Raw genomic sequence first — 18,250 nt, forward strand, 5'->3', positions numbered from 1 at the left:
TACACTCATTACTTTTTGACAAAATCTGCAACTCCTACAGCCATACTACTTAGGCATCAGAAAGACTGCTGCCTGATTTGCCTGATTCCTACTCCCTGACCCATAATTCAGTGGGCTTTCACAAAAACGAAAAAAAAGAGCCTAATACTCAGTCAACAGAAGAAATTTTTAATATTAAAATTGATAGTTTTTTATCAGAATTTATTAGGCAAACTAGAGATTATACAGGACACTTACTTACCAAGGAAAGGAAACATTCTCACTGCTCAAAAAAGGCATGTAGAAACCTATTTCACTAAGGGCTCAAGAGTAAAACATAGATTCATATCTATACAGATGTTTTCAGCTTCCCATGTACTCCGTTGTCATTGGTTTATTTGTCTTCCAGGGAGCAGCAGTTTCCTTTTAAAGAGTTTTGTGTCTTACTACTTCATGTGCAGTACATAACTAAGCTTTGTAATTCCAAAGGGTTGCATTAAGAACGAAGAAAAATAGGGGCGCCTGGGTGGCTCAGTGGATTGAGGCCTCTACCTTCGGCTCGGGTCGTGTTCTCAGGGTCCTGGGATCGAGCCCCACATAGGGCTCTCTGCTCAGCGGGGAGCCTGCTTCCCCCCCCCTCTCTCTCTGCCTGCCTCTCTGCCTACTTGTGATCTCTGTCAAGTGCATGAATAAAATCTTTAGAGGAGAAAAAAAAAGAACGAAGAAAAATAGACCTAAGTAGCTTATGTGTAAAAGAACACAGGAGAAATTTAACAAATGGGATATAGGAGGATGTTATAAATTTATGTCCGCATAGGTTATATGCCTTAAAACTGTTCAAAAAGGTTGAAATGTTAGTATGGAAAGAGACACATGAAGCTAGAATTAACAGCAACAAAACAGCTACATAAATACCAAATAAAATAGAATTTAAGGCACAAAGCTTAAGTAGGATAAAGGATACTACATTAACAAGTCACCAAGAAGATGTCGTGAACTCCTATGCACTCAAAATCTATTAAGAAAAAAAGCAGTCTCCCACTGTGGTGCTCGGTGGAGACCTGGCCAAAGTACAGCGAGCTGTGTGCGTGCTGAGCAACACCGCAGCCATTGCTGAGGCCTGGGCTCGCCTGGACCATAAGGTTAACCTGAGGTATGCCAAGCGTGCGTTTGTTCACTGGTATGTGGGGGAGGGCATGGAGGAAGGAGAGTTTTCTGAGGCCCTTGGGGACATGACTTCTCTTGAGAGGGATTCTGAGGAGATTGGAGAGGATAGTGCTGAGGGAGATTGAGGGTGGAGAGTATTAGCCTTTCTCTACGATTTTACACTCCGTTGTCTTAGGACTGTCTTATTTCTGTTCTGGAAGCTGTCTGTTGTGGCTCTAACTTGTCAATAAAAGTGATGTTTCTATTTAAAAGTAAAAGAAAAAACTTGTAAAATTATGAGAAGTTGGCAGATCATAAATTTTAATGAGTTATTTTCAAGTGCCTTAATCAAAACTGATGGGATGAGCAGACTAAAGATTAGTAAGTATATGGAAGATTTGAACAACAAAAATAATCTTGATTTACTGATGGATAAAGCAGACCAGCATTAAGAAGTATATGATAGATTTGAACAATAAAAGTAGTAAGCTTATTGTAGTATATATGGAAACCTGTACACAAGAAATAGAGATAATTATTGTTTTAATACATATGAGACATTCACAAAATTTGACTGTGTAGTAGGCCATACAGGAAATCTTAGCAAATTTGAAAGATTCTATATCATGCAGAGCACGTTCTCTGGCCACAGTGCAGTTAAATTAGAACTATAAAAAGGATGGCTTAAAGGAGGTAACTTACCAAGTTGAAAAGCTTTCCCCAGGAATTTAAGAGGAAATAAAAAATGGAAGCTCTAAATTTGCTGTAAAGATATTGTATAGCAAAACTGTATTATAATGTCAGATGTGTGGGTTACAAATGCAGTGAGAAGTAAAGAGAAAATTACACCTTTAACTACATTAATGAAAAATTTAAGAATGACAAATGAATTGAGAATACCATTCAAGAAGCTAGGTACAGAATCTTAAGAAAGTAGAAGTAAATAATAATTGTACAAATTGATGAAGTAGAGCAAGGAAAACAAAGGACTTCAGTAAAACCAAAAGCTGTTTCTTTTTAAAGAAAAATTATATAGAAACAATTTTTATAAAAACTTTATAGAGCAGGCCTGAAAGGGAAAAAAGTGAAAAGGTACCAGTAAACAATAAGATGAATAAATAACAAAAATGGGCATAATTGAAAACATAGAAATAGTGAATATATGTAAGAGAATGTATTCTGAACAACTTCTGCTGATACCTTTTTAAATCTAAAGAAATAGTAACTCTGTAGAAAAATTTAACCACCAAATAGGCTCAGAAAGAAATAGAAAACTTGAATAAACAAGTAATTATTAGAGAAGTTGTAGTAAAAAGATGATACCTTTTGAATGACATCAGGCTGATTTTTTTACTCACATACTATCAGCTCTTCGAGGAATAGATGTAAGTGAAAATTTTCAGAGGTTAGAAGAAGAAGAAAAGCAACCAGGTCCTTAATATGAGATTGATGTAACTTTTAAATAAAATCCCAGTAAGGATAGAACAGGAAAGAAATATATATATATATATATATATATATTTATCAGTCTCACAAATAGAGATGAAAAAATTTTAACTCAATAAATCAAAAGTAGTTATTTTGTTTAAGTATAGGCTAAATAGGATTTATCCCAGGAATGTAAGTTCAACATCAGAAAGATTAATACCAAATTAACAGCCTTACGGTTTAAAGGTTTAAATATTTTTTTTTAAGATTTTTTTTTTTTATTTATTTATTTGACAGAGAGAGATCACAAGTAGACAGAGAGGCAGGCAGAGAGAGAGAGAGAGAGGAGGAAGCAGGCTCCCTGCCGAGCAGAGAGCCCGATGGCGGGACTCGATCCCAGGACCCTGAGATCATGACCCGAGCCGAAGGCAGCGGCTTAACCCACTGAGCCACCCAGGCGCCCTAAATATTTTAAAACTGTATGATATCTCATATGCCAAGAAATTCTTACAGTAAAATCTAATGTTCAGTACAAAAACAGATCAGAAGTGGAAGGGGATATTCCTAACTTAAGGGGATTAATAAAAACTCTGTGGCAAGTATCATACATAATGATCAAACTTTGAGAAATATTCCTAGTAAACTCAAGAACAAGGCATGGATATCTACTAACTATATTTCTGTTTAACGTAATAGTGGTGGACCTAGTCATTTCAATATAAGCTACAGAGCTGGCAAATCTGGCTTCCCACCTGTTTGGTTTTTTTTTTTTTTGTTTTTTAAAAGATTTTATTTATTTATTTGACAGAGAAAGATCACAGGCAGGCAGAGAGAGAGAGAGAGAGGGAAGCAGGCTCCCTGCTCAGCAGGGGGCCCGACTCGGGGCTCGATCCCAGGACCCTAAGATCATGACCTGAGCCAAAGGCAGAGACTCAACCCACCGAGCCACCCACCTGTTTTTATAAGTGAGTTTTAGTGGAGCCCACAGCGGCTGTCTGTTTATCCGCATGTTGTCAGTGGCTGCTTCTGCACGGGCATAGCAGAAGGCAGTAGTTGTGATGGAGACTGTAGGACCTGCAGAGCCTAAAATAATTTACTAACTGGCCCTTCGCAGGAATTTGCCAACCCCTGCACTAGTGCTACATGTATTAAGTTGTATAAATTTCAAACATAATGTGTGAAAGTAGCTTATTGCAGAATAATATATCAGAGTTTGAACACATGCAAAATATCTCAGTATATTATTTATAGATACTACTTATGTAGTGTTAGTATAAATGTTCATGACAATCATAAACACCAAATGCACAGTAGCATTTACCACAGTAGAGAGAAAGATGGGGAGCAGAAAAGGGAGGTTACCGAGGAGGCTTCACCAGTTTCAGTAATAACTCTTTGTTTAACAAACATGGAACAGGTGAAAATGTTAGGATTTGATACATTACTGGATAGGGGGACATGAACGTTACATAACTTACCTGTACTTTTTTGAAATTTAAAATTTTTCATAATTTGAAAATTAAATAATTTGATACAGCTAATGTGTTAATGACAAGTCAGTAATATTTTAATGAGAATGCACTTAGTATTTTTTCTAAATACAGATTTTATGTAAAGTGATAGGAATGAAAAATTTCATACTTTAATTTTTCCAGGAATATTATTTACATATACAGTTTATTGACAGAAGGGCACAGAAAGACAACTAAGAAGAATAGCCTGATCCTTATTTAGGTTTAGAGTAATAATCAGGAATGCTGAGGCCTGAGCTGAGATGTGCAGTAAAGCTAAGGACAATAAAAGGCCCTTTGTTCAAGAAACAAAGACAACAAAGAAATATTTGACCCATGATGTAACTGGTGTAATTTTTTAAATAGCTAAAGAAAAGTAGAACTTAGAAAATACACATTATGGAAGAAAGAGTACAGTTGAGTGTGTCAGTTTGTCTCAGCTCTGTCACTAACTAGCTGTGTGATCTTGCAGAGGTCCTGGTTTTCAGAAGCATAATGCGAAGCAGTTAGCTTGAATGAGCACACTGGTCCCCTCCCACCTCTGATTCAGTGTCTTGTTGACTCCTGTTTTCAGTCCTTTGTTCCGATCAAAAAATACCTTCCAACAGAAATAAATGTGGAGGACTTAAAGCCTGAGGTAGATGAAGAGTTCGTACACAGCACCTAGCCACTCCAGCTCATTTCTTCAAGCCAGGCGGCTTGTCTGTCCTCACTCCTGACTGAACTACTTAAGGTCTTCGAACAGGCCAGTCTCTTACTGGGCTCAGAGTCTTGGTACCTCCTGTTTTTCTTCTTGCATACTCCAACTAGAGATTTGCTCCTGTGCTTTATAGTTGTGTTTTTACCCGACGGTCTTCCTAGACTTGCCTAGGCAAATGGATGGTGGAGCCTCTTACTGAATTAGCCAACAATGATGAAGAGCAGGCTTTGTGGGGAAAATTGCTGTTTTCCTTTGAACATGAAATCTGATCCAGTGTCAGTTGAATATTCAAATAGAGATAAATAGTAGCTTCTTTAAGTATACAGATGTGGAGATTAGGAACACAGTCTAGGTTGAGAGTGTAAATTTGTTATATAGTGTAGTTACCAGCTTATATATGGTAATTCAAGGAAAAATAAAGACTGAAAAGAAAAGAAAACATCATACTGAGTCCTGAAGAAAACCAATTAAATTTAAGGGGTGGGATAGTTAGGGAAGAGGAAGAAGGTTGAAGAGTAGCCAGTGAGATTGGAGGAAAACTGGGAAAATATGTCCTCATGGAAGCCAAGCACATAGAGTAGGATGAGGACTTGTGGGGGGGAAAAAAGCGTTCATGGGGCCAAGGTAGGGGGTCGAGGAAGAAGGGGTGTTCACTGAATCTAACAATAAGTCATTGGTGATCTTGGCAAAAACACTGTCAGTGAGTTGGTGAAGTAGGAAGCCACAGATTATGGCAAGTGGAGGGGTGAATTGAAACTGAATGTAGCCAATTCTTTGAAGAAGTTTGGCTGTTGAGTGAGGATGGGGAGAGGCTGAGGATCTCTTTGAGAGATCTCTTTGAGACTCAGTTAATTTAGGGAGATTGGGATGTCCAGATGTGTGTGAAGCTAAAGCTTCCAGTTTAATATATTTTTCTCATTGAAGGTGTCTGTAGTTAATGTACTGAGAGTGAGAGGGTGGTGAAGTAATGCTTGTGATAAGTCGAAAGGATTTGTTGTGGAGAAGAGGAGAGAGTAATAGCCTTGGAGAGTAAAGAAAGATCGCTGATTAGAGACCAGTTTTAAGATGGAGGCAAGAGCACAGCTGTGTTACCATCTGCAGAGCTGTGTGGTTTATATTTTCTTTCAGGCAGCTCCACCTGCATCCTGCATGGGAAGTCTTAGTGTTGATAGAGGGTGAGTAACTTAGTCTGATCTGGGGTTGCCATTTTGCACCGTAGATGTGACAGAAGTGTAGCACAAAGTAGTTGAAGAGATAAACCAAAAAGGCAGGACCAGGGCTCAGCCATCTGCAGCCACAGGCCAAATCTGACTGCTTGTTTTGTTTTTTTCATTTTAAATGTTTATAAAAGTTCCTGTGTAATATCTTATAATATGCCCCCTTGGCTCACCTAGCCTAAAATATGTACCAAGGAAAGTTTGCTGATCCCTTATCTCAACCAAAATAGGGTTACAGTAAAAACAGAATGGGACTGACAGGTGGACATAGAGGGTTCGGGGACTGAAGGTCTCAGTCAGATCTTGGGATAGCTGAGTAGGAGACTAAGAATAGGAGGCTGTAGTGAGAGGATTGTGAGTTCAAGGTCTCAGAGCTGGGGCAGCTGTGCTTGAGCTTTTGGCCATGGCAGTAGGACCACAGTAGAGGCCATGGCTATCCATGGAACTGTCAAGGAACTTGAGAGCCTGGGTCGGGATGATGAAGTCACCCAGGAGTTGCAGGAAAGGAAGTCTGGGAGTTGTGCCATTCAGATTGGGATGAGGTAGTTAATCTGATAAGTAACAAAATCAAAGTGTCAATCTCTAAAGGGGAGGCACACCAGACTAGAAGGCCAGTGATGTTTAAAAAGGTGAAAGTCAAGCAGAGAGAGTCTATCATATGGTTTCACTTAACTTGTGGAGCATAAGGAATAACACAGAGGACATTGGGAGATGGAGAGGAGAAGTGAGTTGCGGGAAATTGGAGAGGGAGACAAACCATGAGAGACTGTGGACTCTAAGAAACAAACTGAGGGTTTTGGAGGGGAAGGGGGGTCGGGGGATGGGTGAACCTGGTGGTGGGTATTATGGAGGGCACGTATTGTAGGGAGCACTGGGTGTAGTGCATAAATAATGAATTTTGGAACACTGAAAAAAAAAAATAATGAATGAATGAATGAATGAAATGTGGGGAAAAAAGGTGGGAGTGGCTAGTGAATGTTAGGTAATAGAAGCATAGCCAAAGGAACTTAGGATCTTCAACTGGATTCCATTCCTAGGGCTTTCAGGTGTCTTACGGGTTGGTCATTCATTTAAAATGATAGCTTTCCATTGTTGCTGTAGCTCAGGAAGGCCAAAGCAGGGCACCTTTTTTTTTTTTTTTAAATTTGATAGAGATCACAACTAGAGAGGCAGGCAGGGAGAGAGAGGAGGAAGCAGGCTCCCTGCTGAGCAGAGAGCCCAGTGCGGGGCTCAATCCCAGGACCCTGGGACCACGACCCGAGCCAAGGCAGTGGCCTTAACCCACTGAGCCACCCAGGCGCAAAGCAGGGCACCTTTGTGGATAATAGACTTCAGCGTTCCTCAGTGCTCTAGGGACATAATCAGCCTGACTGCCTTCATGCTGGAAGCCATTCTTACTGATCACCTAGGGGCAGGGTTGTTGAACAACTTTCTCGTAAGGGACCTTCAAGTCCTTTCTGATGCCGAGTCTGTGATAATACAAGTATGATACAGTTTTCTCTAAAATATAAGTAAATAGCCCACTTAATTCACAGATGATTTTTCACTTGTAATTCCTTGTTTATTACCATGCACCAGCTGGCTCTGTTGCAGGCACTTCGTAGGGCTACAAAAATGAGCATCCCTTGGTGTTATCTGTATACCACTCTCTAGCCATCGTTTCTTTATGTATGAGCAAGTGGCAGCCATGCTTTGACCTATGTCTGTTTCTGCTCTGCTTTATCTTGACTTCAGGACCACAGATGTAATAGTGCTATCTACCAACATAAATATCTCGTGGCATAAAATGCCTAAAAACTCTGAAGCCTTTGTTCCTCTGTCTTAGGGTTTGTGCGGTAATGCCTCATAGTCAGTGAGCCCTCATCAAATGTTTTTTTAATTAAAATCTTTCATTTCTACAATAGCATAACCTATACCTTTACAGAAAACTTGAATTTAATGTGTTTTGTGTTTGTGTGCCTGTTTTTCAACTAGTTGATGGATTTACAACTGAGTGACAGTAACTTTCGTCGACACATCCTGTTGCAATATCTCATTTTATTCCAGTATCTCAAGGGGCAGGTCAAATTCAAAAGGTAAGTTCATATGGGTGGGTAGTAAATGATTTCTAAACAGCCCTCTCTAAAAGAGGACTCACATACTGATATATTTTTCTTATGTATCAGACACATTTAATGCGTGAGGGTCACATCCCTGAAACCTTCCTTTTGCAGCAACTCTGGATAGTCAGAGGCTTTTCTTAGAGATTCTGGATGTTAGGATAGTTGTTTCAGAGAAAGGTGTTGACTAGATCTGCTGTCAGGGGCAGTCAGTCCTGCTGAGCACTGAGGTTGCTGGGGTCCTCAGCTGTGTGGGTGCATCTCTGTTCCAGACTTCCACCATTCACCTCTCCCCTCACTCAGGCATCTCCAAACCTGATGGGAAGACTAAGCCTGTAATACTTTCATGAGGTGTGAAGCGGTCTAGGACATTAGAACTCAAAAAAAGTGAAGTAAATCTTTGAAGACCGAGGAGTTCCAGTTTCTTTGGGGTTTTAGAAACCCTAATCAGCTCCTCGGCTTCCTGAGTACCTCCACCTGCAGCACAGCCACTGCCTCTCAACCTACCCATAACTGAAGTCGAGTTCATCATTACTTGATGGAGTTTTTAAGTTTGCAAAGCAATGTTGCATTTTTAGTTGTGTGAAAAACATGCCTTTACTACCTGCTAGCTTTGAGTCCCACTTTCATGACACACTGGGTGCAGTTCAGCTTTCAGACTTGTGATTTTAAGATGACACAAAGCAAGTACTCAAAATGGTATTTCTTATCCTTCTGTTGTTGAGTTTCAATATAGCAGGGCAGGAGGATGAGGGACTTTAGAGCCAGACCTAGGTTTGAATTCAAGCTTTATCTGTATGGTCTCTGTTTAATAAGCATACATCCTCATTCTGAGAATTAAATGAATAACGCATCTAAAGTGCTCATTCTGGCACAGTAGTCCGTCACTGTTTACTGCCTGGCTATAAAGCATTCAGTGCTAGTGAAAGCTGGAGTAATGGCACCCATTAACACTTGGGGTCTGCCTTCAGCTTTCTCTAAGGTTTTCTATTCTTGTATTTTGATTGCCTTTTGGAGCAATGTACTGAATGTACAACAGGGAGAGGAATATGTTGTTATTCTCTCTGAGGTTTTCCTTCCACGTTAAATTTCTTATTTTAGGAAACACTCATTGCTCTGTTCATAGTTAATCAGACTGATTGAGTGTCATCCTCCTTCATACACCTTTGTGTCTTAAATTCTAACCATCTTAAATGAAATGCAAGCATTTTCTCTTATAATCCCCTCATTTGTGATTGTTCTTACCTTGGTAATTTTTGACACTATTTGACACTTTTGGTTAACTTACCTATTATATGCCTTGGGTTTTTATAAGACCGTATATAAGCCTTAAAATTGAATATACATTGCTGTAACTCAAGCCCACTTTTGTTGCTTTGTTCCCTAGTTCAAACTATGTTTTAACTGATGAGCAATCACTCTGGATTGAAGATACTACAAAATCAGTGTATCAAGTAAGTTCAACATGCAACAAACCCATGATTGAACAAAATGGAAATTTAGAATTTTCTTTGTTTCAGCCCCAAATAGGAAAATAAGGATAAAGTTAAGCTCAGGTACAAGACCACAAACACTTCTTGGTCCTCTGCCTGCAAACCACTCCTATGATGCAGAAAGTTGTTGAAAGCTTAGTATATTCTTTCTAATCACAGCTACTATCTGAAAACCCCCCCGATGGAGAAAGATTTTCAAAGATGGTAGAGGTATGTGTTTTATATTTACATAGTCTTCTTAGCACCAAATAGAATTTCAAAGGCCTTCATTACACAAATTAATTTCTGTGTTTTTCCCAGCATATATTAAATACTGAAGAAAACTGGAACTCATGGAAAAATGAAGGCTGCCCAAGTTTTGTGAAAGAAAGGTAAATATATACTCATCTCAAGCACTATGAGAAGAAAGACATTTCAAAATACAGTTTGACGTGATTATTTTACATCATGTACAGATGTATGTATGTATTTCATATTAAAAAGTATAGGTTTAACTCTATAAGAATACAACCGTTTTTACTTCTAGTTGAATCTTTCACCTCAGATTTCTTGTCATTAAGTTTCCAGAACAGATTAATCTATTATTATTGGGAAAAAATGGTATATACCCACTCCTTGTAATTTGTCCCTGGATGTGGCATTTTTCTCTTCTGATGAGTGTTCTATAATAATAGAAAACGTTTATGTTTTTATGGGAAGAAAACAATAATTGAATTTTCTTTTACATTAAACACTTTTTATGTGTGCTATCCATTTGTGATTCCAGTGTTTTTTATTCACCACAGAACGTCAGACACCAAGCCAACAAGAGTAGCTCGCAAGAGAACAGCACCAGAGGACTTCCTAGGGAAAGGACCTAACAAAAAGATTCTGATGGGAAAGTAGGTTTACCTGTCTCCATATGTAGGATGGTATTCTTTTTTTTTTTTTTTTTAAGATGTTAGTGTAAGACCTCCCCAGTTTCTGTGTTTTTCACTTTTTTTGTGTGTTTGGTACATACATAGATGACTAAAACAGACCACATGCTCTCAATCTCAAGGGCCCTTTACATGGATTCACATAGATAGATAAGCTTCCATTTTGTCTCCTGCTTCCCAAATCCATGGCTCTCGACTGTTCTATTTTTTCCATGTCACAGACAGTATAATTGCTATTAGATTGATCCAGCTCACTTCCGGTTGCTGCAAGGTACCATGATCCTTCAATTTCTGTTACCTTCCAGTTAATGATTCATTGCTTTATATTCTGCTTGAATATTTTTAGAACAAATGATTGTTATCATTAAATACAAGCATATGTAGAAAGTTTGCCAAATACCAAAAATTAATGAAGAAAATTAAAACTCATTCTGTCACCCCCTAAAAATTCACTGTTTAAGTATTTTTGCAACCTTAAGGCATACTAGGATGATGTCCATTAAAAATGTATTTATGTGTCTGTTTTGTAGTGAGGAGTTAACAAGGCTTTGGAATCTCTGTCCTGATAATATGGAAGCTTGCAAATCAGAGACAAGGCAAGTTTAAAATGTTTCACATGAGGTACTGCTTTTCTCAAATGTTAAGTGAATGAAATTAATTTGTTATGGTTGATTTTGGCATAGCAGAGTATGGCTTCCCACCATGAAACACCTAGAAGTGTGGATAAAATACTTTTAGAAATCACAGGAAAATACAAATTCACAAAAGAAGAGGGTTAGGGAACCGAAAACCAAAGTATGAGCCAATATGGGTGTTTCTAGCTGGAAAGCTTGCAGATGCATCCCACTTTGGGGAGCCAGGGAGCTTGGGTTTTAAGAGCCATGAAGGACAGAAGGTAGGGCCTTCGGCCTGCAGAGTTGTTACTGAGTTTCCTTTGAATAAAGCTGAGGCCCTTGAAGCACTGCACTAAACATAGAAGCGCAGACTGGGGAGGAGGGACGTGCTCACTGGGCCAGGAAATAAGCTTGTCCATTTCTAACTGGGGTGTGGGTGAAAAGAAAAACAGTCCACCTGGAGAAACAATAACCACAGGTCTGCTGTCATGCAGTCCTCCAGTTTGAAAGGAACGCCCTAGCTGAGGGGGTGAATTCAGATGTCTCAGTCTGATGTTACAAAGCTTTCTGGAGGTCATACCTTCAACCTAAGCCACACAAGGATCCTACAGATAAAAGTCTGAAGATACTCAAGCATCTGAACTTAAAACATTTGAGAAAACAATGTACCATGAGAAAGAATCAGCAGGTAGAACAAACAAAACAAACAACAGAAGTTAGACAACCACTTCAGATAATGAAACCATCCAGTAAATACAGCTTAAAATAAGTGTATTTAAGATAGTTAAAGATATAAAAGAAGGAATTGAAACTTAAAAAGGAACAGGACACTCTCAGGAGCAAATAAATTTGAAAAAAACAATAATTCTAGCAATAAAAAAAATAATAGTCATTGAAATTTTAAGATTTAATAGGCATGTTAAATATTAGACTAGACACAGGTGGAAATAGGAATTAATGAATAAGAAATCACCAGGAAGGCAGTAAAAGGGATCAAGAGTTAGAAAATACAAAAGAGTGAGATCAAGAACAACAGAATGAGGAAATAAAGTGAGAGACAGTAACAAGATAATGACTGAGAATTCTTCAGAACTGGAAATGGGCATAAATTCTTAGATTCAAGAAATACAGGTTTTAAGCAGGATAAACAGAATAAATCCATTATCTCTACACTTTGTTGTAAAGTCACCAGAGAGAAAAACCAGACTACCTGTAAAAAAGCAAAATTAGACTGACAGCTGACTTTAAGAATAAAAGAAACCAGAAAATTGGAATGACACCTTCACAGTATTAAAGTATCAACCCAAATTTCTATAACAAGTTAAACGGTGGATCAATCAGGAGTGATTGAGACATAAAGTTACTTTCAGATTAAAACCATAAGAATTTGTTATCAACAGTTCTTTTTTTTTTTTTAATTTTTTTAAGACTTTTTTTTTTTTTTTTAATTTATTTGATAGCGATCACAAGTAGGCAGGGAGGCAGGCAGAGAGAGAGAGGAAGGGAAGCAGGCTCCCTGCCGAGCAGAGAGCCCAAAGCAGGGCTCGATCCCAGAACCCTGGTATCATGACCTGAGCCAAAGGCGGAGGCTTTAACCCACTGAGCCACCCAGGCACCCCGTTATCAACAGTTCTTAATAAAAAAGCTGTCAAAGAAATTGACCCAGGAAAACACTGAGTAAATTGCAAGAAGCATTGCTGTTCAAAGACATTGGTAAACATGAATAAATCTCATCAAGAACTTGCTGTATAAAGGCAGTAATAATTCCTAGTTGAGGATTATTTTAAAAGGTAGAACTAAATATTTGATAAAAGTAACATGATACAAGGAATGATCAGAATTAAAGAATGTTACATATGAAGATAGAGATAATGAATAACTCAACTTCTATTAAGCATGCTTGCTAAGTATGTAAAAGAAATAGAATATATAGCTTTCAGATGAGAACAAAAGGAAGTAAAACTCAAGCAATCAAAAATAGGCAAGGAGAAAGGTGCACATAAGAAACAAGTGATGGAACTTAGGCATAAAACAATATAGTTAAAAGAAATTCAGGTACAATAATAAAGGGAAATGGACTTTCTAGTTCAAAGATAGAAGTTGGTATTCTATTTTAAAAGCCCATCTAGAGTCTGCTTCTCTCTCTGACCTTCTCCTCGCTCGTGCTCTCTCTCACTGTCTCTCTCTCAAATAAATAAATAAAATCTTTAAAAAAAAAAAAAAAAGCCCATCTGTATTTTATTTATGAGAAACACCTAAAGGATATGGAAAGGCTGAAACTAAAAAAAAAAAAAAAAAGTGATATAGGAAGAATAGTTATATTGATATCAGACAGAAGAGTCTTAAAGGCAGAAAGCATTATTAAAAATACAATCAATGCAGAAAGATACAAGAAAAAATGCATCAGAAATATTCTAAGCCTTGTTTCTAAAAAATGTAGTTTCAAGAAACTGACAGAATTAGAATGAGAAATTAACTAGTCCATCATCCTGACACTTCATTTTGACACTTCTGCAAAATGTTTTACTAGAATTTTGACACTCAGTACTTTCAGTATTTAGTAAGTTTGCTCAAAAAAACTTAGGATTTAACAAGATGATTAACAGACTTCAGTCTTACAGAAAACAGAAATGCATTTTTTTTTTAATGATTTTATTTATTTGACGGCAAGAGAGAGAACACAAGCAGGGGGAGTGGGAGAGGGAGAAGCAGGCTTCCCCCTGAGCAGGGAGCCCGATGCGGCGCTCAATCCAGGACCCTGGGATCATGACCTAAGCCAAAGACAGACGCTTAACTGAGCCACCTAGGCACTCCCAGAAATGCATTTAAATTATACGTGAGTAACAAAATATATTTTAAAAGCTTTCAGATACTTCTAAGTAACGCCAGAATCAAAGAAATCATATGGGGCCCCTAGATGGCTCAGTCGGTAAAGCGTTGGTCTTTGGCTCAGGTCATAATCCTGGGATCCTGGGATCCTGGGATTGAACCCCACATCGGGCTCTCTGCTCGGTGGGGAGCCTACTTCCCCCTCTCTCTCTGCCTGCCTCTCTGCCTACTTGTGATCTCTCTCTGCCAAAGAAATAAATTCTTTAAAAAAAAAAAAGAATCATTTGCCAGTGATGCTGGTGGGAGCCTAAATTGGTACTGCCACTTTGGAAAACAATTTGGCAGTAACTAGAAATTAAAGATGTGCATACCGTACATCCTGACAATTCCACTCCTGGGTTGGTTGATCTTAAAATAGTTCTTTTAAAACTACAGGTTGAGAATTGCTGATTTGTGAAGTCAGTTTATTAATTGCTACTGACATTTTTTTTAGTGAAACAGAAAATGCATTTTTGTGAAACATTAGTTTTACTTACATATTATGATACACATACTTGCATTTATGTGTGTGTTTTTGGGTTGTAATATGAAGTTAATTCCTTACTGTGGGTTGTAGGGGAAGTTTGAAGACCATAGTGTCTAAAGAAACTAGTTCACCTGCACAAATGAGACTGGTACCAGAATGTTTATTTAGCAATGTCACAGCAAAAACGGGGGAACCACCTCAATATCAAAGGGAGAATGGATAATGTGTGATACGTTTGTGTAGGGGACTGCTGTACATCAGGCATCAGAATGAGGTTGAGGACTATTGCATCAGATAGACATGCTTCAGAAAAATCAGGGTTAGAAGTTTGAAAAGCTTCAAAACAGTATACACTCAATTTAAAAAGAAACACAAAAATACTAAGTGATAAATATCAGATTCTGAAGTGTGGCCACCTCTGGGGAAAGAGAATGAGATCAGAGAGGGGAGTTGTATTTGTAATGTTTGTAAAACACTACATAAATACTGGTAGATTTTTTTTATTTGTATACATTTTTATTTGTATATATTTTAATTGCATATATATATTTGTAGTTATTTTTATATATTTGTATTTGTAAAACACATACATATATATGGCAGTGCCTGGGAGGTTCGTTCTGTTTTTAGTCTTGATTGCTCGTGGTATAGTTGACCCTCAAACAGGGGTTAGGGTGCCAACCCCCACATAGTAAAAAATGCATAAGTAACTTTTGATTCCCCCAAAACTTCAGTAGCCTACTGTTGATTGGAAACCTTACTCGTAACATATACACATGATATATTGATATACAAAATATGAATACATTTTGTATGTTATATGTATTATATACTGCATTCTTACAGTAAGGGAAGCTGGAGAAAAAAATACTAAAATATTAAGGAAGAAAAAATACATTTAGAATACTGTATTTATTTTTTAAAAATCCACAAATAAGTGGACCCACACAGTTCAAACTCAGTGATGTTCAAGGATCAATTGTATAAGTAATTTTTAAACTAATAAATGGTTCCAAACACTGATCAATGATAGTCTGGTTGGGATTTTAGTGTCACCTTGCTTTGTCTAGTGTGATACATAAAAGAGTGGTGGTAAACTCCAGAGAAACCTTCCAGCCCTCTTAATGTTTACCAGTTAGAGTGTGTTATTGTAATGAAAGTTCTAAGATTGGGTGCTTGAGGTTTCCTTACAGAGCCCATTTTTCTAGTTTTTAGTCAAAGATGTCTTATAATCAGACCCTTGGGTCTTATTTGCTTGACTATCAAAATCTTATTTCTAAAACCAAATTCCAGAAAGATGCAATTAAAAACCAACCATGCTATCATGGGAATGACCTAAAATAAGCTCACAGTTAAATAAATCTCAGTGTGGCCTGGGTGTTAGTGTAGGTTTTATTAATTCTGGCTTAAAGAAAAAAAGTGCTTGAATACGGACACTGGATGTGACATTTTTCTCCTTGCTGGGGAAATTCAAATGCTTTGAAAGCCCCAGCTGCCCCTGTGACCAAGTAATATTATAGGATAGAGCCCAGTGACTGTTAGTGAGACATTACATGGAGTATAGTATATGACATGATGCAGGACCACACTGACTATTGTCCTCTTTGAGAAGTTCCGTTCTGAGTCATTTACCTCCTTAAAAATCGGAGTTCCTAAGTAATGTAACTAACTCAAGTGTGGGTAATATTAGAATCTTTCATTGCCATTATTTTAGGAGTATTTATTATTAAGAACAAACACATATGATCCTCACTAGTTGTTTTTTTAACACTCAGGGAATACATGCCAACTTTGGAGGAATTTTTTGAAGAAGCCATTGAACAGGCAGACCCTGAGAACATGGTTGAAAGTGAATACAAGTAAGTAGTATTTATTATGAGCTAACATTCTACAATATTTTTTTAGGAATTGTGTACATTAGAACACTAATCAAGGGAGACCATTGACAGGTTAGTACTTTTCCTCTTAGGTGAATTTATGTACCAGGTTCACGTAGGTACACATTCCTGATTTCAGTGGCCATGCCCACTGACCAGCATGACAGAATCACACTTGTTTTGAAAGTTAAGAACAGTCCCCTTGGGCCTCCACCTTCCCTCTAATGATCCTCTTTTCCCCTTCCAGTCAGTGCCTCCTGAGACATGTTGATAACCATTGCCTTCATTTCCTCACCTCCCGTTCCCTTGTCAGCTCACTGCCACTGGGTAGTCTCCCTGTCCCTCCACTGAAGTAGCGGTTGTCAAGGTCATAGCATCTTTTTTCCAACCTCCCAGCATTTCCCACTTTTCTCTCCTTCCATAATGTATTCTCTTTGCACCCATTAAACTACACTCCTGCCTCACTGCGTCTCAGCTGGCTCCCCTTCCACTCTGCCTAACTCCCAGATTTTGGAGTAACCTTAGGGCTCAGTCTCAGGTTTTTCGTCTAATCTAGGCAACACCACACAACCGTTTTTAAAGATTTTTTTTTTTTTAAGATTTTATTTATTTACTTACTTTAGAGAGAGTGTACAAGCAAGGTGAGGGGCAAAGGGAGAGACTCTCAAGCAGACTCCATGGTGAGGGTGGAGCCCTACGTGGGGCTTGATCTCACAACCCTGAGATCATGACCTGAACAGAAACCAAGAGCTGGGCACTCAACTGAGCTACCCATGTACCCCAGCCCCATGGCTATTTCTTTTCTTTATTTGAGAGAATGAGCACAAGCAGAGAGAGAGAAGCAGGCTCCCGGCTGAGCTGGGAGCATGACCTTAGCTGAAGGCAGATGCTTAACTGATTGAACCACCCAGGTTCCCCAGCCCCATGGTTTTAAATAGGCATTGTGGTGTCCTATTTTAAGGGCAAGGGCTTTGTCAGATTGCCTGGGTTCCAATCCAAGACACTTCTGTCACTCACTGGCTAGACTGCTAGGGCGACTGTAACCCCTTTCTGCTTGTTTTCTCATTGCTACATAGTAATAATACCCATTTCATGGGGTTATTCTGAGGATTAAAGAAGATGATTCACTTTGAACCACACAGGACATGTAGTTAGCACACAGTAAATAGAGTGCTGTGACTAGTGTGACCTTGTGACTAGTTACGAGTTGGTTACTGTGATCTCTTAATGAAGGATGCTCTGGTCAGTTCTCCAGCATGAGCATTGTGGTCTTTAAACTCAGAAAGTCTGGTCTCCTGCTTAAACTGTTTCAGTGACTGCCTGGATGAAACCCAGACTTCTTACTGGAGCCTAAAAGACCTCAGTCTGGCTGCTGACAACTTTCAGCCACATTTCCTTTAGTCATTTTCTCTCTGCTCTCGCTACACCAGCCAGGTTTCTGTTCTTCAACTCAAGAAGGTCGTTCCACTTCAGGACCTTGGCATTTGCTATTATGTTTACTTGAAACTTCTGCCCAGGCTATTCCTGTGGTATGGGCTCACTTCATCTCTCCTCTGAGATACTGCCTAAGGGCAGTTTTCCCTGGCCCAGAAGCTCCTCCTTACCTGAAATTTTCATTTCTTATGTTCTCATCCTTACCACTGTGTGAAATTCTTATACCTTGTGTTTATCAATAGCAGTGACACTTGCCAGTACATTCACACATTCACGGTCTGTCAGGGACTCCCTGAGCACTTACCATATTTACCTGTATGGTAGAAACTGCCCCTATCTCCATTTTACAGTTAAACAAAGTGAGGCAGAGAGTGAATCATGTATTGAAGTTCTCATCTAGTAAATGCCAGAGCCAGGAAATCACTCTGGCCTCAAGGCCCTGCTTCTGACTGCAGTGTCTCAAGTGTTCAGGGTACCCAT

At 38.7% G+C, this 18,250-nt stretch overlaps 1 protein-coding gene across 1 annotated transcript in view; it reads left to right on the forward strand.

Moving 5' to 3' along the window:
- The window catches only part of LOC111142540 (THO complex 1), a 53,275-nt gene that overhangs the window by 32,130 nt on the left and 2,895 nt on the right, over positions 1-18,250 (forward strand). Inside the window, exons 12-18 of the mRNA XM_022495799.1 lie at positions 7,956-8,056; positions 9,468-9,534; positions 9,733-9,783; positions 9,874-9,944; positions 10,359-10,454; positions 11,021-11,086; positions 16,235-16,318. Coding sequence (XP_022351507.1) covers positions 7,956-8,056; positions 9,468-9,534; positions 9,733-9,783; positions 9,874-9,944; positions 10,359-10,454; positions 11,021-11,086; positions 16,235-16,318 — 536 coding nt within the window. The remainder of the gene's footprint in view (positions 1-7,955; positions 8,057-9,467; positions 9,535-9,732; positions 9,784-9,873; positions 9,945-10,358; positions 10,455-11,020; positions 11,087-16,234; positions 16,319-18,250) is intronic.

Source organism: Enhydra lutris, unplaced genomic scaffold (genome assembly GCF_002288905.1).
Source record: "Enhydra lutris kenyoni isolate GAN:26980312 unplaced genomic scaffold, ASM228890v2 scaffoldscaffold8, whole genome shotgun sequence".
In the NCBI taxonomy this organism is placed as follows: domain Eukaryota; kingdom Metazoa; phylum Chordata; class Mammalia; order Carnivora; family Mustelidae; genus Enhydra; species Enhydra lutris.